The sequence below is a fragment of the Maylandia zebra genome, linkage group LG17, assembly GCF_041146795.1.
Source record: "Maylandia zebra isolate NMK-2024a linkage group LG17, Mzebra_GT3a, whole genome shotgun sequence".
NCBI classification, from domain to species: Eukaryota; Metazoa; Chordata; class Actinopteri; order Cichliformes; family Cichlidae; genus Maylandia; species Maylandia zebra.
The window spans coordinates 28,332,115-28,352,463 of NC_135183.1; the positions used below are offsets into that span (position 1 = coordinate 28,332,115).

Consider the following 20,349-nt stretch of genomic DNA (forward strand, 5'->3'; position numbering starts at 1 on the left):
GAACAAGCCACAAGACCTCTGCAACAATGTCCTTTGAACAGATGAGACCGAAATGGAGTTGTTTAGCAATATTGCACAGCAATATTTGTTGAAAACACCCATCCATCCATCCACTTCAGCTTATCCAAGGGGGGCTGGAGTCTATCCCAACAACATGAGGGTGAGATTGGTGAAAACATATCAATACAAAAACCTCATATTAACTGTTAAGCACGGAGGGGGAGGGGTGATGATTTGGGCTTATTTTGTAGCTACAGTATATCAGTATATGGGAGCCTTGCAGTCAGCCTTTGGTATGCAGTCTGTATACCAAAGTGTACTAGAGTGAAATCTGAGGCCATCTGTCTGCCAACTAAAGCCTGGCCAAAATTGGGTAAGTGCAATACTACAATCCCAAGCCAAGCCAAATCTACAACAGACTGGCTAAAAAAAGCAGTGGTCTCAAAAAGTGAAGGAACTCTGTTAAGAAGAGTAGATCAAAATCTCTTCACAATTTCAATTTCTTATGTGAAAGACTGACGGAATCAAATATAAAATTATTATTTCAGGTTATTGCTGATAAAGGTGCTTCTAAAGTAACTGAATCATACGTTGTTTTTCCACATCCTTCACAGAGCCCCATGAAAGCTTTTTGTCCACATATATGTAAAAAAGATGAACAACAATAAGCTACATGAGCTTAGAATTTGATTTCTTTAACCTCGCATGTTATTTTAAAATGCGTGTGAATGTTATGTCCAGCACAAATACAAACATAAACATTAGAACAGGAATAAACACACATGTAGACTTTGATTTGGTTCTGCTGGCATATTTATTTATTTATGAAGCTATATTATTACTAAATTAAATAGAAATAAATTAGATGGGAATCTACATTACATGACCACAAGTATTATATTCAACTATTCTAATACTAAGCAGTAGCACCTGGTAAGTAAACTCATTTTTATTAGTACTTCTGATCCAAAGTAATGAAATGTAGCGATAACTTTGCTGACAGATTATCTTGCTGAAAACGACCTAGTTTACTGGAAACTTTTCTAAAAATGTTTAAAATGTAGTAAAAATGCTGCAAAAACTTCATCGAAGCCATCAGGAGTTGTGCTTGAAATGTACCGTTTGAGGTAGCCATGTTGATCTTGCACATGTTGCGCTCAGCTGTACTGAATCAAATACTCCGGATATATTTGATTTGGATCAAAAATGACAAAAATATTAGGATGAGAGACATCATCAACACAGCTGTCATGCAAGTTTTCAGGACTCCCATGATCGGGTTTTTGGAAATGAGATTGTCCAGCAACTGGTTTTCCAGTCATCACCCGAGCCAAAAATATAATTTTAGAGTGTACAGGTTGTGTTTTCCCGCCATAAACTGGCAGTGGTTTCGAGCTGCTCTTACTGTATACGTCGGCTAATGCTGCATGTTTGGCAAAATAAATTCCTACGTAAAAAAGAAACTTAGATCAGCTGGGAAGAAAAAAGACAGAAGAAATGGTAAAGAGTTAGAAATTCAGATTTGCACAAAACAATGAACTTACCTTTGCCAAATACGTGGGCATGTTGTCCAGCTAACCGTACATCAAAGTTATACTTGCAAATATAATCCACATTTTTGATATCAGTCCCATGAAAGAGTTGTCTCTCTTGAATTTCTTTGATGCCTTGAATCCTCATCAGCTGTTTCTTTTTCCTTTGATGCAAATATAAAAATAATGGTAATAAAGAAAAGGAATTATTAACAAAAAACATAGTGTAAAACTTAGCTTACCTGCAATATAATTCCCAAAGATCCAAATTCTGTATCCTGTTGATTGACAGAATGGTTTTGCCCAACAGCCCAACGGTCTTTACATATTCTTCCACTTTCCGATACTCGGGGGAGTGTTCACTCAGAGGGATTAACTTTAAAAAGTATCAGAAATCAGTTATTGCTGAAATATCTGCGGTTTTAATCTATGCTTCTAACTGTATTGTATATTTGTGCTCTAGCTGTATGGATTTTGGACATTAAGCAACATTTTTGTCACCTGGTATGGCGATTCGGGATCAAACGATTCCCAGGAAGGGAGGCTGAAACAGGAACACCTGCGGGAGGAGAGTTAAGTTTCCATTGTGCTGAAACTTTCACTTTCATTTTGATAGAAACTATACTGACGCTAACTTGTAAACCTCACTGCTGTTACTTTTGAGAATATAAAAATTGTACCTTTTTTCTGTGTTGCAGCTCCTCCTGATTCTTTTTTGCCTCGTTGTGGTGAGGTCTGTCAGTAGCATTTCTACACAGAAACACATGTATTAATCTGAGCCAAGTTCTTAATGTGTGAATGAAGACTGTGAGGATGAAAATGCACAAAAATTACCAGAGAAATCAATCCTGTAACTGAAAGAAGATGTGTTCAAAATATCCTTGGAGTTTTTCAGGTAAAACGTGTCAACATCCTCACTGCTAAAGGTGAGATTGTGGTCATCCTACAGAAAAGGGACAAGAAAGTAGAAAAGTAAGCTTTACTTTACTTGACATTACATAACCAGGTAGTGTGGTCTAAAGAAATACACAAGTTACCTCAAACTGGTGCCAATGTCCACAGTCGGCCAGGTAATACCACCAGCAAGGGGTGTCAGATGTATCCATATCCTCTTCTGTATTTTCCCCCATTTTTTGTTGTTGTTGTTTCTTGTTGTCAGAAATGTAACTGATTATATCACAGAAAAAGCTGAAAAATTAACCACATAGTGTGATCTAAAGAAATAAACAAGTTACCTCAAACTGGCTGCACTGTCCACAGTCAGCCAGGTAATACCAGCACCCAGGAGTGTCAGATGTATCCATATCCTCTTCTGTATTTTCCAACATTTTTTTTTGTTGTTGTTTTTTGTTGTCAGAAATTCAACTGATTATATCAAGAAAAAGCTGAAAAAGTAACCTGCTTCCTCTCTATGACTAAACTACTGGTGTTTCTGACTCCTCATGAGTCAAACCTCATTCAAATTCAAATTCAAATTTTTATTTGTCACGTACACAGTCATACACAGTACGATATGTAGTGAAATGCTTGGACAACTGCTCGTGACCTAAAGAAAACAAAAAAGGAAAAGGCTATGAATAAGATAGGAAATAAATATGAAAAATTAAAAAGGGTAAATTTAACTAGGAAGGAATAAAATATAAATTAAGGTTAAAAATGAAATAACTGTACAACACAAATTAGAATGAAGGGTAAATTTAACTGGGAAGAATAAGATAAAATATATAAATTAAAGTTGAAAATAAAATAACTGTACAACAAAATACACAATATAGAACTATATAAGAATGTATGAAGAAATCTAAATCTAAATAAATATATACACAATAACAGCAGCTGTACAAGTATTAACCGGAAATGAAGAATATAGTGACCAGTGTTGTGCAAAACCAAAGTCCAGAAAGTCCAGAAAGTCCAGTGTGTGTGTAAGAACCATATATGTGGGTCAGTACTGTGTGGTGGTGTGATTGAGAGACCGTATCGCCTGCGGGAAGAAGCTCCTCCTCAGTCTCTCTGTGTTGGTCTTCAGGGAGCGGAATCGCTTTCCTGACCTCAGCAGAGAGAACAGTCTGTTGTTGGGATGGCTGAGGTCCTTCACGATCTTCCTGGCCTTGGTCCAGCACCGCCTGCTGTAGATTGAGTGCAGGTGCCAATGTCCACAGTCGGCCAGGTAATACCACCAGCAAGGGGTGTCAGATGTATCCATATCCTCTTCTGTATTTTCCCCCATTTTTTGTTGTTGTTGTTTCTTGTTGTCAGAAATGTAACTGATTATATCACAGAAAAAGCTGAAAAATTAACCACATAGTGTGATCTAAAGAAATAAACAAATTACCTCAAACTGGCTGCACTGTCCACAGTCAGCCAGGTAATACCAGCACCCAGGAGTGTCAGATGTATCCATATCCTCTTCTGTATTTTCCAACATTTTTTTTTGTTGTTGTTTTTTGTTGTCAGAAATTCAACTGATTATATCAAGAAAAAGCTGAAAAAGTAACCTGCTTCCTCTCTATGACTAAACTACTGGTGTTTCTGACTCCTCATGAGTCAAACCTCATTCAAATTCAAATTCAAATTCAAATTTTTATTTGTCACGTACACAGTCATACACAGTACGATATGTAGTGAAATGCTTGGACAACTGCTCGTGACCTAAAGAAAACAAAAAAGGAAAAGGCTATGAATAAGATAGGAAATAAATATGAAAAATTAAAAAGGGTAAATTTAACTAGGAAGGAATAAAATATAAATTAAGGTTAAAAATGAAATAACTGTACAACACAAATTAGAATGAAGGGTAAATTTAACTGGGAAGAATAAGATAAAATATATAAATTAAAGTTGAAAATAAAATAACTGTACAACAAAATACACAATATAGAACTATATAAGAATGTATGAAGAAATCTAAATCTAAATAAATATATACACAATAACAGCAGCTGTACAAGTATTAACCGGAAATGAAGAATATAGTGACCAGTGTTGTGCAAAACCAAAGTCCAGAAAGTCCAGAAAGTCCAGTGTGTGTGTAAGAACCATATGTGTGGGTCAGTACTGTGTGGTGGTGTGATTGAGAGACCGTATCGCCTGCGGGAAGAAGCTCCTCCTCAGTCTCTCTGTGTTGGTCTTCAGGGAGCGGAATCGCTTTCCTGACCTCAGCAGAGAGAACAGTCTGTTGTTGGGATGGCTGAGGTCCTTCACGATCTTCCTGGCCTTGGTCCAGCACCGCCTGCTGTAGATTGAGTGCAGGTGCCAATGTCCACAGTCGGCCAGGTAATACCACCAGCAAGGGGTGTCAGATGTATCCATATCCTCTTCTGTATTTTCCCCCATTTTTTGTTGTTGTTGTTTCTTGTTGTCAGAAATGTAACTGATTATATCACAGAAAAAGCTGAAAAATTAACCACATAGTGTGATCTAAAGAAATAAACAAATTACCTCAAACTGGCTGCACTGTCCACAGTCAGCCAGGTAATACCAGCACCCAGGAGTGTCAGATGTATCCATATCCTCTTCTGTATTTTCCAACATTTTTTTTTGTTGTTGTTTTTTGTTGTCAGAAATTCAACTGATTATATCAAGAAAAAGCTGAAAAAGTAACCTGCTTCCTCTCTATGACTAAACTACTGGTGTTTCTGACTCCTCATGAGTCAAACCTCATTCAAATTCAAATTCAAATTCAAATTTTTATTTGTCACGTACACAGTCATACACAGTACGATATGTAGTGAAATGCTTGGACAACTGCTCGTGACCTAAAGAAAACAAAAAAGGAAAAGGCTATGAATAAGATAGGAAATAAATATGAAAAATTAAAAAGGGTAAATTTAACTAGGAAGGAATAAAATATAAATTAAGGTTAAAAATGAAATAACTGTACAACACAAATTAGAATGAAGGGTAAATTTAACTGGGAAGAATAAGATAAAGATAAATATATAAATTAAAGTTGAAAATAAAATAACTGTACAACAAAATACACAATACACAATATAGAACTATATAAGAATGTATGAAGAAATCTAAATATAAATAAATATATACACAATAACAGCAGCTGTACAAGTATTAACCGGAAATGAAGAATATAGTGACCAGTGTTGTGCAAAACCAAAGTCCAGAAAGTCCAGTGTGTGTGTAAGAACTGTATGTGTGGATCAGTACTGTGTGGTGGTGTGATTGAGAGACCGTATCGCCTGCGGGAAGAAGCTCCTCCTCAGTCTCTCTGTGTTGGTCTTCAGGGAGCGGAATCGCTTTCCTGACCTCAACAGAGAGAACAGTCTGTTGTTGGGATGGCTGAGGTCCTTCACGATCTTCCTGGCCTTGGTCCAGCACCGCCTGCTGTAGATTGAGTGCAGGTCAGGGAGCTCGGAGCGGATGGTGCGCTCAGCTGACCGCACAACCCTCTCTAGAGCTCGTCTGTCCTGCATGGTGCTGTTCCCGAACCAGGTTAAGATGTTTCCCGCCAGGATGCTCTCTATGGTGCGCGAGTAAAAGTTCCTGAGCACCTTGGAGGGCAGTTGGAAGTCTCTCAAGCGTCTGAGGTGGTAGAGACGCTGTCGGGCCTTTTTCACCACAGTGTTGATGTGACAGGACCATGACAGGTCCTGCGTGATGTGAACTCCGAGGTATTTGAAGCTGTCCACTCTCTCCACTGGGCACTCGTTGATGACGGGGGTCTGGTAGTTCCTCTCCTGCTTAGTGCTGAAGTCCACTATCAGCTCCTTTGTCTTACTGACGTTTAGAAGGAGGTTGTTCCTCTGGCACCAGTTCTCCAGATTCCTAATCTCCTTCAGGTAGGCCGTCTCGTTGTTATCAGAGATCAGGCCCACCACGACGGTGTCGTCAGCAAACTTGATGATGGTGGTGGAGCTGGTAGTGGCCACACAGTCATATGTGTACAAAGAGTACAGCAGGGGGCTCAGAACACACCCCTGGGGGGCTCCAGTGCTGAGAGTGGTGGAGGCTGAGACATGTCCGCCCATCCTTACTGCCTGTGGTCTGCCAGTTAGGAAGTTGGAGATCCACTGACACATAGATGAGCTGAGTCCCAGATGCTCCAGCTTGGTGGTGAGTGTGGAGGGAATTATGGCGTTAAATGCAGAGCTGTAGTCTATGAAGAGCATTTTAACATAATTCCCCCTTCTAGTGTCCAAGTGAGTGAGTGATGTGTGGAGGAGATGAGAGATGGCATCGTCTGTGGAACGATTTGGACGGTAAGCGAACTGTAGTGGGTCCAGTGTGTCTGGTAGTGAAGAAATGATGAAGTCTCTGACCAGGCGTTCAAAGCACTTCATCACTACTGAGGTGAGGGCTACAGGGCGATAGTCATTGAGAGAAGCAGGGTGGGGTTTCTTCGGGACAGGAACAATGATGGACTCTTTGAAGCATGTGGGGATCACCGACTGAGATAAAGAGATGTTGAATATCTCAGTGAACACAGGAGCTAGCTGGTATGCGCAGTCTCTGAGGATACGACCTGGGATGCCGTCTGGTCCTGCTGCTTTCCTGGTGTTCACTCTCTTGAAGGCTCTCCTTACTTCATGCTCGGAGATGACGAGCACGTTTCCGGTGCTGGCAGTATCTTCCTGTCTGCAGCCGTTAGCGCCGCTAACACTAGCATTGTTGGAGACCTTAGCTGCAGCCTCGAAGCGAGCATAGAAAGTGTTCAGCTCGTCTGCCAGAGTCACGGCCGCGTTCGTCATACCGGTTGTTGGTGCTTTATAGTCCGTTATTGTCCTTAGTCCCCGCCACAGGCTCCTAGAGTCACTCTGTTGGAGTTGTGACTCTAGTTTCCTCCCGTAGCGCTGCTTCGCCTCTTTCACCGCCCTCCACACGTTATATGACGCGGCTTTGTACGGGTCCATGTCCCCCGCCATGAGTCCCGTGTTGTAGGCAGCGGTGCGGGATCTCAGAGCGTCGCGGATGGTTTTATCCACCCACGGCTTCTGGTTGGGAAACGTTGTGATAGTCTTTGTCTCCACGGTATCATCCGCTAGTTTCCCGATGAATCCCACAACCGCTTCCGTAAACACGTTGACGTCATCGTCTGAGCTGTTTCTGAACATGCCCCAGTCTGCGTCATCGAGTGCGTCCTGTAACGCGGCCACCGATTGATCCGTCCAGCGCGCGACCTTCCTCTGAACCGGAACTTCCTGTTTCAGCCTTTGTTTGTATTTTGGCATGAGGAAGATGGCGGCGTGATCAGATTTGCCAAACGGGGGGCGGGATTGTGCCTTGTAGCCGTCCTTGACCGTAGTGTAGCAGTGGTCCAGTGTCCTTTCACCCCTGGTGGGGCAGGTGATGTGTTGATAAAAGTTCGGCGCTGCGCGTTTGAGGTTGGCGCTATTAAAGTCCCCCGTCACAATAAGCGCAGCGTCCCGGTGTTGTGTCTGGTGCTGTGTGAGTGCCTCATGCAGCTCGCATAAGGCGGTGACCGTGTCCGCTTGTGGTGGAATATAAACGGCACTTACAATGACCGATGTAAATTCCCGAGGTAGATAAAAAGGACGACACATGATGGACAGTAGTTCCAGATTTGGTGTGCAGGAGCGTGTGAGAGGAACAACGTTCGCACTGTTGCACCAGTTGTTGTTCACCATTAAACACACGCCGCCTCCCCTTGACTTCCCCGAGTCCCGTGTCCTGTCCATGCGGTGAACCGAGAAGAACTCGGCCGGCTGGATGGCGTGGTCCGGCACCGCTGGGTTCAGCCATGTCTCGGTGAAGCAGAGGAGATTGCAGTCCCGAATGTCTCTCTGGAACTTTATCCTGGCCCTGAGGTCGTCAAGCTTGTTCTCCAGTGACTGGACGTTGGCGAGCAGGATGCTAGGCAGAGGTGTGCGGTGTGCACGAGCTCTCAGCCTGTTCCTGACGCCGGCTCGCTTCCCTCTAGGCCGCCGCCGCTTCCCTTTGTTCTCCCTTGAGATCTCACTCGGCCAGCTCGGATCCGGAGTTAAAAACTTCGAATTGTGAGTACATTGTATACCAATAGAAACAAGAGTGTCACTGTCATACCTAATGTACCCAATGGTGATGATTTTGCCGATTTAGAAATGCTGAAAACTAACTTAAAAAGCAAAGACAAAGAAAAAGTGGTCGGAGCAGTCGTGACGGCAGCCGACCTCACCGGCGCCATCTTATATCATAGACACACCTTCTACATAGCCCTAGAAGGCAAAGTAGATCACGTGACATTACATGCACAGTATAATTTGTTTTCAGTCTTCTAACCTGAAAGATGGTCTACAATAATTATTTTATGTGTTTAAATTGAAAAATTTATTAATTATGACATGCAAATTACAGACAAGTATAGCTTAACACACGCATAGCTGTAAGATGTTTCCCCCCATACATTTAATATAAATAAACTCAAAGCACCACAAGTGCACCACCTTGTGGCATCACCTTGTGCAGGTCGAAAACACATACAAACATGGTCATACAATTAATTGAACAAATGCACACAGAAAAATAATTTTACATTACAGTACAACAAGTGTGCTGAGCACATTTTTTTTTAATTACACAAAGTGCAAAAATAAACCTGCGTTATTCAGGTTTTAACATCAAACCCAGATGACTTGGAAATTAAATTCAATGTTGAATTGTTACAATTTTAAAAATCAACTTCATTGGAGGCAACACAGTGATGCAGTGCTATCACCTCACAGCAATAGGGTTTATCCTGCCTGTGCCTTTGGGGCAAGGATGCGGCGGGAAGGCCTGGCTCAGTCTCTGCTCTAATTCATTCCAAAGGTGTTCTATCAGGCTGAGGTCAGGACTCAGTGCAGGCCAGTCACATTCTTCTACACCACACTCTCTCATCTATGTTTTTATGGACCTTTCTTTGTGCACTGGTGCACAGCCATGTTGGAACAGGAAGGGACCATCCCCTAACTGTTCACACGAAGTTGGGAGCATGTCATTGTTCAAAATGTCTTGGTATGCTGAAGCATTAAGAGGCTGTGATGTTCTTCTTTATAGTGGACAGAAATTATTTTTTGGAGTGGTACAAATAATTTGTGTGGCATCTTATTGAATTCAGAAGAGCTGATTGTTCTGCAAATAGTTTGAAATGGTTATTTAAAAAAGGGATCACAAAGTAGGAACTCCAGCATCACTTGAGGGAAGATGAACAACTTTAATAATTGACCAACGCGTTTTGGCTTGTCGCCTTCATCAGGGTCATGATGAAAAAACCTTTTCTACTTGGAATTTATGTTTTTTGTCTGATTTTAGATCAATTTTGTTAATACAGTATGTCAAAATGAAAGCATAACTGTAAATTCAAACACGTGAGGTTGTGCTGAAAACAATGATACCAAACAAGGCAAAGTAAATAGATTTTAACGGTGAAATGTAGAGGAAACATCAAAAGTAGTGAAAAATGGCCAATTATACACTGGACCCCAGAGGGTTAATTTTTTTTTAAAAGTAACACAATAGTTACTTTTCAAGTAATTAATTGCTTTTAGAATATTGTAACTCAGTTACTAACTCAGTTATGTTTAAGTAACTAGTAACTATAATTAATTACTTTTTCAAAGTAACTTGCCCAACACTGATGACAGTACATTTAGAAAAAGACTGAACAGTATGGCTTGTTTGGAGGTTTTTTTTGAACAATCCACAAAACCTCTCTAACAAAGTCCTTTGAACAGATTAGACCGAAATGGAGTTGTTTAGCAATATTGCACAGCAATATTTGTTGAAAACACCAATCCATCCATCCACTTCAGCTGGAGTCTATCCCAACAACATGAGGGTGAGATTGGTGAAAACATATCAGTACAAACACCTCATACTAACTGGAGGGGGAGGGGTGATGGGCTTATTTTGTAAATACAGTGTATGGGAGCCTTGCAATTCCCATTCAATCCTCTGTATACCAAAGTGTACTAGAGTGAAATCTGAGGCCATCTGTCTGCCAACTAAAGCCTGGCCAAAATTGGGTAAGTGCAATACTACAATCCCAAGCCAAGCCAAATCTACAACAGACTGGCTAAAAAAGAGAAAAGAATAAAGGTTTTTCAGTGGTCTAGTCAAAGACCAGAACTCAACGTGAATGAAATACTGTGTCGTGACCTTAAGAGAGCTGAACATAAATAACTGCTCACAAACCTCAAAAAGTGAAGGAACTCTGTAAAGAAGAGTAGATCAAAATCTCTTCACAATTTCAATTTCTTATGTGAAAGACTGACGGAATCAAACATAAAATTATTATTTCAGGTTATTGCTGATAAAGGTGCTTCTAAAGTAACTGAATCATACGTTGTTTTTCCACATCCTTCACAGAGCCCCATGAAAGCTTTTTGTCCACATATATGTAAAACAGATGAACAACAATAAGCTACATGAGCTTAGAATTTGATTTCTTTAACCTTGCACATGTTATTTTAAAATGCTTGCGAATGTTATGTCCAGCACAAATACAAACATAAACATTAGAACAGGAATAAACACACATGTAGACTTTGATTTGGTTCTGCTGGCATATTTATTTATTTATGAAGCTATATTATTACTAAATTAAATAGAAATAAATTAGATGGGAATCTACATTACATGACCACAAGTATTATATTCAACTATTCTAATATTAAGCAGTAGCACCTGGTAAGTAAACTCATTTTTATTGGTACTTCTGATCCAAAGTAATGAAATGTAGCGATAACTTTGCTGACAGATTATCTTGCTGAAAACGACCTAGTTTACTGGAAACTTTTCTAAAAATGTTTAAAATGTAGTAAAAATGCTGCAAAAACTTCATCGAAGCCATCAGGAGTTGTGCTTGAAATGTACCGTTTGAGGTAGCCATGTTGATCTTGCACATGTTGCGCTCAGCTGTACTGAATCAAATACTCCGGATATATTTGATTTGGATCAAAAATGACAAAAATATTAGGATGAGAGACATCATCAACACAGCTGTCATGCAAGTTTTCAGGACTCCCATGATCGGGTTTTTGGAAATGAGATTGTCCAGCAACTGGTTTTCCAGTCATCACCCGAGCCAAAAATATAATTTTAGTTTCTCCAGAGTGTACAGGTTGTGTTTTCCCGCCATAAACTGGCAGTGGTTCCAAGCTGCTCGGACTGTATCTGTCGGCTAATGTTGCATGTTTGGCAAAATAAATTCCTACGTAAAAAAAGAAACTTAGATCAGCTGGGAAGAAAAAAGACAGAAGAAATGGTAAAGAGTTAGAAATTCAGATTTGCACAAAACAATGAACTTACCTTTGCCAAATACGTGGGCATGTTGTCCAGCTAACCGTACATCAAAGTTATACTTGCAAATGTAATCCACATTTTTGATATCAGTCCCATGAAAGAGTCGTCTCTCTTGAATTTCTTTGATGCCTTGAATCCTCATCAGCTGTTTCTTTTTCCTTTGATGCAAATATAAAAATAATGGTAATAAAGAAAAGAAATTATTAACAAAAAACATAGTGTAAAACTTAACTTACCTGCAATATAATTCCCAAAGATCCAAATTCTGTATCCTGTTGATTGACAGAATGGTTCGGTCCAACAGCCCATCGGTCTTTACATAATGTTTCACTGTCCAATACTCGGGGGAGTGCTCACTCAGAGGGATTAACTTTAAAAAGTATCCGAAATCAGTTATTACTGAAATATCTGCGGTTTTAATCTATGCTTCTAACTGTATTGTATATTTGTGCTCTAGCTGTAGATATTTTCGACATTAAGCAACATTTTTGTCACCTGGTATGGCGATTCGGGATCAAACGATTCCCAGAAAACAGGAGCAAGGCTGAAACAGGAACACCTGCGGGAGGAGAGTTATGTTTCCATTGTGCTGAAACTTTCACTTTCATTTTGATAGAAACTATACTGACACTAACTTGTAAACCTCACTGCTGTTACAATTGAGAATGTACATTTCTTGTTTACCTTTTTTCTGTGTTGTAGCTTCTCCTGATTCTTTTTTGCCTCCCTGCGGTGAGGTCTGTCAGTAGCATCGCTGCACAAAAACACATGTATTAATCTGAGCTAAGTTCTTAATGTGTGAATGAAGACTGTGAGGATGAAAATGCACAAAAATTACCAGAGAAATCAATCTGGCCCCTGTAACTGAAAGATGATGTGTTTAAAACAGCCTTGGAGTTTTTCAGGTAAAAATTTTCAACAGCCTCACTGCTAAAGGGGAGATCGGGGTCATCCTACAGAAAAGGGACAAGAAACTAGAAACATAAGCTTTACTTGACAGTATGGAACCAGATAATGTGATCTAAAGAAATACACAAATTACCTCAAACTGGTGCCACTGTCCACAGTCAGCAAGGTAATACCAGCACCAAGGGGTGTCAGCTGTATCCATATATTCCACTAATGTATTTTCCAACATCTTTTGTTGCTGTTTCTTGTTGTCAGAAATGTAACTGATTATATCACAGAAAAAGCTGAAAAATTAACCTGCTTCCTCTCTATGACTTAACTACTGGTGTTTCTGACTCCTCATGATTCAAATCTCATTCATAGACACACCTTCTACATAGCCCTAGAAGGCAAAGTAGATCATGTGACATTACATGCACAATATAATTTGTTTTCAGTCTTCTAACCTGAAAGATGGTCTACAATAATTATTTTATGTGTTTAAATTGAAAAATTTATTAATTGTGACATGCAAATTACAGACAAGTATAGCTTAACACACGCATAGCTATAAGATGTTCCCCCCATACATTTAATATAAATAAACTCAAAGTACCACAAGTGCACCACCTTGTGGCATCACCTTGTGCAGGTCGAAAACACATACAAACATGGTCATACAATTAATTGAACAAATGCACACAAAAAAATAATTTTACATTACAGTACAACAAGTGTGCTGAGCACATTTTTTTGTTTTGTTTTTAAAATTATACAAAGTGCAAAAATAAACCTGTGTTACTCAGGTTTTAACATCAAACCCAGATGACTTGGAAATTAAATTCAATGTTGAATTGTTACAATTTTAAAAATCAACTTCATTGGAGGCAACACGGTGATGCAGTGCTATCACCTCACAGCAATAGGGTTTATTCTGCCTGGGGCGTCCCTGTGCCTTTGTGGCAAGGAAGTAGCGGGAAGGCCTGGCTCACAGTCTCTGCTCTAATTCATTCCAAAGGTGTTCTATCAGGCTGAGGTCAGGACTCAGTGCAGGCCAGTCACATTCTTCTACACCACACTCCCTCATTCATGTCTTTATGGACCTTTCTTTGTGCACAGCCATGTTGGAACAGGAAGGGGCCATCCCCAAACTGTTCACACGAAGTTGAGAGCATGACATTGTTCAAAATGTCTTGGCTTGGTATGCTGAAGCATTATGAGTTCCTTTCACTGGAACTAAGGGGGCGAACCAACTCCTGAAAAACAACCCCACAGCATCATTCCTCCTCAAACAAACTTTACACTTGGCACAGTGAGGTCAGACAAGTACCGTTCTCCTGGCAACCACCGCAGCAGCTCGGCCATGGAAATCCATTCCATGAAGCTCTCTATGCTGAGTTTCTGAGCCAATCTGAAGGCCATGAAGTTTGGAGGTCTGTGGTGATCAACTCTGCAGAAAGTTGACAACCTCTGCGGCACTATGCCCCTCAGCATCAGCTAAATCTGCTGTGGGATTTTATGTGGCCTAAGACTTTGTGGCTAAGTTGCTGATGTTACCAGTTGCTGTTACCAATAACAGTTGACTATGGAATATTTGGTAATGAGAAAATTTCATGACTGGATTTGTTGCAAATGTGGCATCCTATCACAGTACCACACTGGAATTCACTGATCTCCTGAGATTGACCCATTCTTTCACAAATGTTTGTAGAAGCAGTCTGCACGCCTAGGTGCTGGATTTTACAAACCTGTGGCCATGAAAGTGATTGGAACACCTTAATTCAATATCTGCACTGCTGGGTGAATACTTTTGGCAATGTATTATATATCTTAGGCTAATTTGTGATCCTAGTTTGGCCATACATGTGGATGTGAGTATGAATGATTGATTGCTTCTCTGTTATGAATGTGACAGACCCAAAATAATTTAGAAAACGGATGGACAGACGAACTTGGTTGAAAACCCCAATGAAATTCAGCGGTCAGAAAAGATGCACAGAAACGAATTGCTCAGGGACGACATCACACATTTTACATGTTTATGTCAATATGACACAATTACAAAACCTTTCATGGAAAGTGCAAGATAAAAAAATGCAGAGGTAGGAGCGTTTTATGACAAAAACATGAACAAAAATCCATGCTTATATAATACATGGTACTACTAGACACAGATTTTCAGAACATGGTGCAAAATGAGTGAGCAGAGCATGTTCTTGGATTTATAAAGAAGCATATGTATGGCACTGTGGAAGTAGAGGGAGTGATGGAGCCGGTGGTCGGATATTGCCTATGATCTACAGGCTGCAAGCACCACTCTTATTTTATCTAAGCAAATGTGCACACATATTCAGTAAGCAAGCATAGACTCAGGATTAAAGATAAAAACAGCACAAAGACTGTCTTCGGTTAGCATCTTTTGAAGTCATGGAAACGTTCTAACTTCTGGGTCCAATTATGTATGCTGTACAGTATACAATTTGACACAAAGTCCTTACTGTCTTACCAACTTCTTCAAAGGCACTTAGATGACCCATGCTCCATTCAGTCATGGAAATCAATTATCCTGTCATCTAATTTCATATCCTAGCTTTTCCAGCCTTTATTAAAAAAAAAAGTTGGCATCATTTTCTTAGGCATCAGTAGAACTCAATCAGATACTCTGGATAAATCTGATTACTGTCAAAAATGACATAGATCTTTGGATTGGCCATATCATCCACACAACTGTCATAGAAGTTGGTGAAACTGGCATCCTTAGAGGGTGGTCTGCAGTACATTGGATGACCAACTGTGTATTCTCCAACAAGCACTCTGGCCAGGAACATGGTCTTATAAGGCGGCTCACTCGCAAATATCGGTGGTGCGAGTCCATGTCTCTGTAAGGTCGTGTTGTGTTTCCCTGTGGTGTGACAGAATTTACTGGAATATTTGGCATCGCGGGCAAAGTAGCTCCCTGCAGGAAAGACAAGAGCACAATGTTAAAACTGGATAAAAGGAGAGTAGCAAAGTCTTTCATGATACAACATAAAAGATCTACCTTTGCCATAGACATCGCCATGGCTTCCTGTGAGCCGCCAGTCAAAGTTAAATGTACATATAGCTTGTATATTGCTGTGTCCCGTGCCATGAAACAGCATTCGTTCCTCAATATCCAGTGTTCGCTTGACTTTTCGCAACTGTGTTTTCTTCCTTAGAGGAGCACCAAGGAATGACAACATAAAACAAATAATGACTTTGATACTGCATGACTGTACAAAGTTTGATCAGTGAAAAGTTCAGCAACTTTTCCCATAAAGAGCAAAAATCATACCCAATTTAAATTTTGCCCCATCTATGCAATTCAGGATTTTCACCTTGTGCACCTCTATATCACTTCCAGTACTGCTGCTATTTTTAGATCATTTCCTGGAAGGCCTGCTTGGACCACTTGTACACAGTGCAGAAAGCAAACTTCAACTAAATTCAAACGCATTAAACAGTTTGGAAATGGCTGTGGGCTGTCAGCTGTGAAGATGAATACCTTGCACCAATGCCCCTAGTCTCTAGCACTTGTGGCTCAGGTGGTAGAGCGCATTGTCTACAGACTTGGAAGGCCAGTTGGTTTATCCTTGACTCCTACAGTTTGCATGCTGAATTATCTTCGGACAAGACACCAAACCCCGAGTTGACCCTGATACATCAGTCGCAGAGTGAATGTGAGAAAGGGCTTAGGTATAGATAAAAGAAGTGTATGAATGTATGTGTGAATGGGTGAACGACACTTGTAAAGTACTATTTTAAGCAGAAAGGTGCAATATAAGTACCATTAAAACAATAACAATATGAGAACAATAATAGAAACTGACCTATGTGGTTAGGAAAAGATCATCAGAATTATTTGATTTTTCTGGAGCTATTAAAGACTGGGCACGTTGAGGAACTGGAGAGAGAGTGAAGCAATGAAAATATGCAACTAAATTTGGGAATGTATACAGTATAGACTATCCTGTACTTTTTTTTGTATTTTATTTTATATTGTTTTTAATTTCCTTTAGTATTATTAATATTATTATTTTTTAAATTATTTTTTTATTTGTTTTTTGAATGTCTTGTGTTCTTAGTGCTTTCTTACTGCCATATGTTTAAGGTGTTTAAAGTGTTGGATGTTTATGAATACAAAATTCAACACATATATGTTTACAATAAGAACAATAATAATAACAACAGTATAGTAATTTATTGTGTGTTGACAGGATGTGCTAGCAAGTGAAAAAGACTGAAAACAGCTTTTGTTTCTGACCCAGTCACCTTGCATTATATTCACCTCGTGGGGAATCCACGAGGTGAATATAATGCAATGCAGGTAAGTTTAATCTAACAATTTATAAGAAATATGTACAAACGTGGGCTTTGAAGTGGATAAGGTTCCAGTTCCGCTGAATGGTTATTATCAAAAAAAAAAAAAAAAAAGTCCTCTGCCTTTTCAGGAGGCCGGAATGAGCAGCCAGCTCAGAAACCTCCCAATCACAAAGCGTTTTCAGAGGTATATGTATAAAACAACGCCTTTTAGTGAATTAATTTGTTCAACCGCGTCCCACGGGGTCAAACTGGCATTACATTTCTGGGGCATTTTTGAGAAAAAATTTGGCACAAACACCCTGAACTGTAGCGGTTGCCAACATGCCACTGCACGCCCACACAGCCAGCACTGTAAAAGCAGGAGTTTTACTTCCTTTGCCCTATTCAAAAGACTTTGTTTTCCTTTATAAAATGAAAATTAAATTACATTCAAGTTGAAGAGATGCCTTTTTGACACAGTGCAGGTGATCCAGTGTGAATTACAGATGCATACTGGCAATTTCCATGAAATGATCTAGAAACAAGTGCACATTGTGCACAGGAGACGAGCTTGAAGAAGACATCGGCTGAAAGGGGTGGATTCATGGAATTCGGTTCAATTCTTTAATTTATGCTAAGAAAAAAGCCAGCATCTTTATTGGAAGTTTGGGAAAACTAGAATTTACAATTTTCCCAGTGTCACTAATGGAGTGCAATTTAAGTGTAATTAAGGCAGTATATACAAGGAAATATTTTTCCTCACAAAAATGTAGAAAATAATATTCTACCTGCAGAAGAACTCCCATAAATCCAGGTTCTGGATCCTCTGGATGGATTTAATTGGATGATCCATTGTTCTTTCATACAGTCTGGCTACTTCTTTAAATTCATATGTGTCTCTGCCAAGCTGGATGAGCTGCAAAGGCAAGAAACACTCACACAGCTCTACCCTTTTCTGCAGTGTGTTTCATATTCCTCTTTTTCTCTCTCATTTGCAAATGTTTGACCTCAGACTGAACAAAGTTGGGAACTTCTGGACTGACAAAACACCGCATACAATCACATGCACACCTGTCTAAAAGTTTTGACCAGTCTGCCACTATTTTTACATCAGAAATCAAAAGAACATAAAGGTATCGTCTCAATACTAAAAATGTGTGAACGAAGCTAAGTGGAACAATAAGATGTGTTTCCGTACTTCTGTACTCACTTGATAGGGCTCATCTGTGTTTATTCTTTCCCAGTGACAGGGAACAGGCAAGGCGAGATTATCACAAATAAACCTGGGAGGATCAGCAAAGGAGAAGAGTCAGTAAACCAATCACTGCATCAGAATGAGAATGGATGTGTTTGCTTTATGCTCGCACAAAAATAATTCAACGCTTGCAAAAAAAAAGAAAAACGAAAAAAAGGAGGGAAAAAGGCAATTGTTCTCTTTTCTTTTGTTACTTTCATTTCCAGGATTTTAAGGACAGGAGATGCTTGACCCCTAAACTTCCATTTAATACATGGTCTTCTTAAACCCCTTTAACATAACTTTTCCATGATAGCAAGTAAATAAAACCAAATTATAAAAAGGCTCTCTGGATGTACACTCAAACCATCAAATCTTACCTAAATCCAGTTGCAGAGTGGAGGGAGCGTTTGATCGGCCGTTGCTTTCCTGTTGTTACATTTATCTGTCGCATGACTGTTTGGGGATTTAATGACAATTAGGTGTTCATGTGCAATTTCTTTAACAAAATAAACAACAGAAAAACTAACTTATCCTCAATAGAACTGATGCGACGGGATTTCCTTTGAAAAAGCTTTAACACTCTCAGCCTGGATAAAGTACCTTTAGAATTACTTTAATTAACTCATGAGTTTTCACCTGAGAAGTCCAGTCTGTATGTGTACTTGGCTGTGTAAAACTCCATCACACCACGCTGGTTCCTGTTGTAGCACTGCTCAATCTGAGCGCTGGTCACAGAGCAGGCTGCACTGGGATCAATCTGACAGGAAAATAAAAGGGGGGGGGAAAGGGTTAACCAGCCAATCAGTTAATTAACAGTTAGTTAAGAGAGTTGATTCTTTATTTAGGTCAAAGGCTTAAAATTTATCTGAAAAAACATCAATTCTTTGGTTTGACTTAAAGCTTGTCTTGTAAATCGATACATATATATTTGGAGGTTTGAGCTACTGGTGGGATAAATAAGACAGCTGAGTGTAACTCGCTGTCAGAAACTGATAAACCAGAAAAACACATTTTAAATCTGTTCATGGATTTTTGATGCATCATTGTTAAATTCCTTTTAATTGCAGTTTAACACATAACCTAAGTAGTGGCACATGATGGCCATTTTTCTGCCTCCCTACAATCAACCCAAGGCAGTGTTTTGTTTTTTTGTTTTCTATAAATGTATTGATGATGAGCTAAAAGGGGGAATAAAAACCTGCAGAGTCTGTCAAAATACGACCAAAGGAGGGGCGATATGCTGGGCATACAGAGTAAAGCCAGTTACAAAGTCTGCTATTGTGTATAAAGTTGTGGTATCATGTGAACTACCTCAAACATATGCCACACTCCACACTCAGCCAAGTAGAACCAGCACCAGTTGGGCTCTGAGGTGTCCATCTCCTCAATCTCAGTGGACTCCTCCTCTGACGATCTGATGGCTAACATAGCTAAATCTGAAATTAATAAGTGAAAACACGCCAACACACTTAGGCAAATAGCAACTAAAATACAAGAAAGTATGGGGGAGGGCCTAAGGTGGTGTTTTGGTCGTCAGACAGTCCTGACGTTGAGGACTTGTTTTCAGCAACGGTCGTGAGAGCATTACATCCTGTAAACAATTTCATACAATACAGGAAACTGCCATGTTGAACTAAGCTATCATTAGCGGATGCCGCACCCGACTCATCTCGACTCTACTGGTGTCTTACCAGTTTTCAGCCTGCCTCTGTCCTTATCGGAAAACAAAGCCTTCATACATGATCAACAAAGCCTCAGAAAAATCACAGGTTCCGTCTAAGCTTGGGGGACTAACGCCAAAAACCATTTTCGTTATCCTAGGCGTTGTTTACTTTTATTTCCCCGTTCGTCATACACTCCACGTCAAAGCGTCGACGTCATGTAACTCCTCCCTCCTTGAAATCAGGACTGTTTCCCGGAGTTTGTCCTGACAGGCGCACTACCGGTGCAATGTTATACGGCTCAGGTGTTTTAAAGTTACGCACGCGGTTAAAAAAGTTAATAAAATAAAATAAGAGGACTGTATGGAAACTTACTTACTGAAGTCATTACTCCCCCTCCCCTAAAAAAATAATAATCGCTGTAATAATCTAAAAATCGGGGGTAATAATTAGCTCAACCTGTCATTTTTGA

The 20,349-nt window shown here is 39.9% G+C and overlaps 3 protein-coding genes across 5 annotated transcripts; all 3 read right to left on the reverse strand.

Moving 5' to 3' along the window:
* Positions 1-810: 810 nt before the first annotated feature.
* On the reverse strand, positions 811-2,919 carry LOC101467794 (protein mono-ADP-ribosyltransferase PARP11). Its single transcript, XM_024805598.2, has 8 exons — positions 2,768-2,919; positions 2,570-2,680; positions 2,367-2,475; positions 2,213-2,282; positions 2,034-2,091; positions 1,775-1,908; positions 1,545-1,696; positions 811-1,447 (listed from the first exon to the last, which is right to left on the reverse strand). The coding sequence occupies exons 1-8, from the start codon at positions 2,858-2,860 to the stop codon at positions 1,158-1,160; spliced, it is 1,017 nt and encodes a 338-aa protein (XP_024661366.2). The 5' UTR covers positions 2,861-2,919; the 3' UTR covers positions 811-1,157.
* An 8,112-nt stretch (positions 2,920-11,031) lies between these two features.
* LOC101483280 (protein mono-ADP-ribosyltransferase PARP11-like) lies at positions 11,032-14,544 on the reverse strand. The gene is made up of 7 exons (XM_023153305.3): positions 12,814-14,544; positions 12,610-12,724; positions 12,456-12,525; positions 12,267-12,330; positions 12,008-12,141; positions 11,778-11,929; positions 11,032-11,679 (listed from the first exon to the last, which is right to left on the reverse strand). The coding sequence occupies exons 1-7, from the start codon at positions 12,907-12,909 to the stop codon at positions 11,381-11,383; spliced, it is 930 nt and encodes a 309-aa protein (XP_023009073.3). The 5' UTR covers positions 12,910-14,544; the 3' UTR covers positions 11,032-11,380.
* Positions 14,545-14,684: 140 nt separating this feature from the next.
* On the reverse strand, positions 14,685-20,096 carry LOC101482593 (protein mono-ADP-ribosyltransferase PARP11). Of its 3 annotated transcripts, none has more exons than XM_004548278.3 (8): positions 19,908-20,096; positions 19,528-19,652; positions 18,853-18,973; positions 18,594-18,669; positions 18,178-18,262; positions 17,768-17,895; positions 15,700-15,847; positions 14,685-15,615 (listed from the first exon to the last, which is right to left on the reverse strand). In XM_004548278.3, the coding sequence occupies exons 1-8, from the start codon at positions 19,951-19,953 to the stop codon at positions 15,313-15,315; spliced, it is 1,032 nt and encodes a 343-aa protein (XP_004548335.3). In that variant the 5' UTR covers positions 19,954-20,096; the 3' UTR covers positions 14,685-15,312. The 3 variants fall into 3 exon arrangements, with proteins under 3 accessions (XP_004548335.3, XP_004548333.1, XP_004548334.1); XM_004548276.3 differs by having other exon boundaries at positions 15,700-15,851; positions 19,908-20,095; XM_004548277.3 differs by having other exon boundaries at positions 15,700-15,851; positions 18,190-18,262; positions 19,908-20,094.
* Between the last annotated feature and the right edge of the window lie 253 nt (positions 20,097-20,349).

Bases quoted from the DNA above. Each gene is read 5' to 3' on its own strand.
- LOC101483280 (XM_023153305.3), bottom strand. From the start codon at position 12,909: ATGTTGGAAAATACATTAGTGGAATATATGGATACAGCTGACACCCCT. The intron at 12,725-12,813 runs GTAATTTGTGTA...CCTTTTCTGTAG, and splicing joins GACAGTGGCACCAGTTTGAG to GATGACCCCGATCTCCCCTT. The intron at 12,142-12,266 runs GTGACAAAAATG...TACTTTTTAAAG, and splicing joins ATCCCGAATCGCCATACCAG to TTAATCCCTCTGAGTGAGCA.
- LOC101467794 (XM_024805598.2), bottom strand. From the start codon at position 2,860: ATGTTGGAAAATACAGAAGAGGATATGGATACATCTGACACTCCTGGG. The intron at 2,092-2,212 runs GTACAATTTTTA...CTCCTCCCGCAG, and splicing joins AGCTGCAACACAGAAAAAAG to GTGTTCCTGTTTCAGCCTCC. The intron at 1,909-2,033 runs GTGACAAAAATG...TACTTTTTAAAG, and splicing joins ATCCCGAATCGCCATACCAG to TTAATCCCTCTGAGTGAACA.
- LOC101482593 (XM_004548276.3), bottom strand. From the start codon at position 19,953: ATGAAGGCTTTGTTTTCCGATAAGGACAGAGGCAGGCTGAAAACTG. The intron at 19,653-19,907 runs GTAAGACACCAG...TATTAATTTCAG, and splicing joins CAGAGGCAGGCTGAAAACTG to ATTTAGCTATGTTAGCCATC. The intron at 18,263-18,593 runs GTAAGATTTGAT...TGATCCTCCCAG, and splicing joins CACTCTGCAACTGGATTTAG to GTTTATTTGTGATAATCTCG.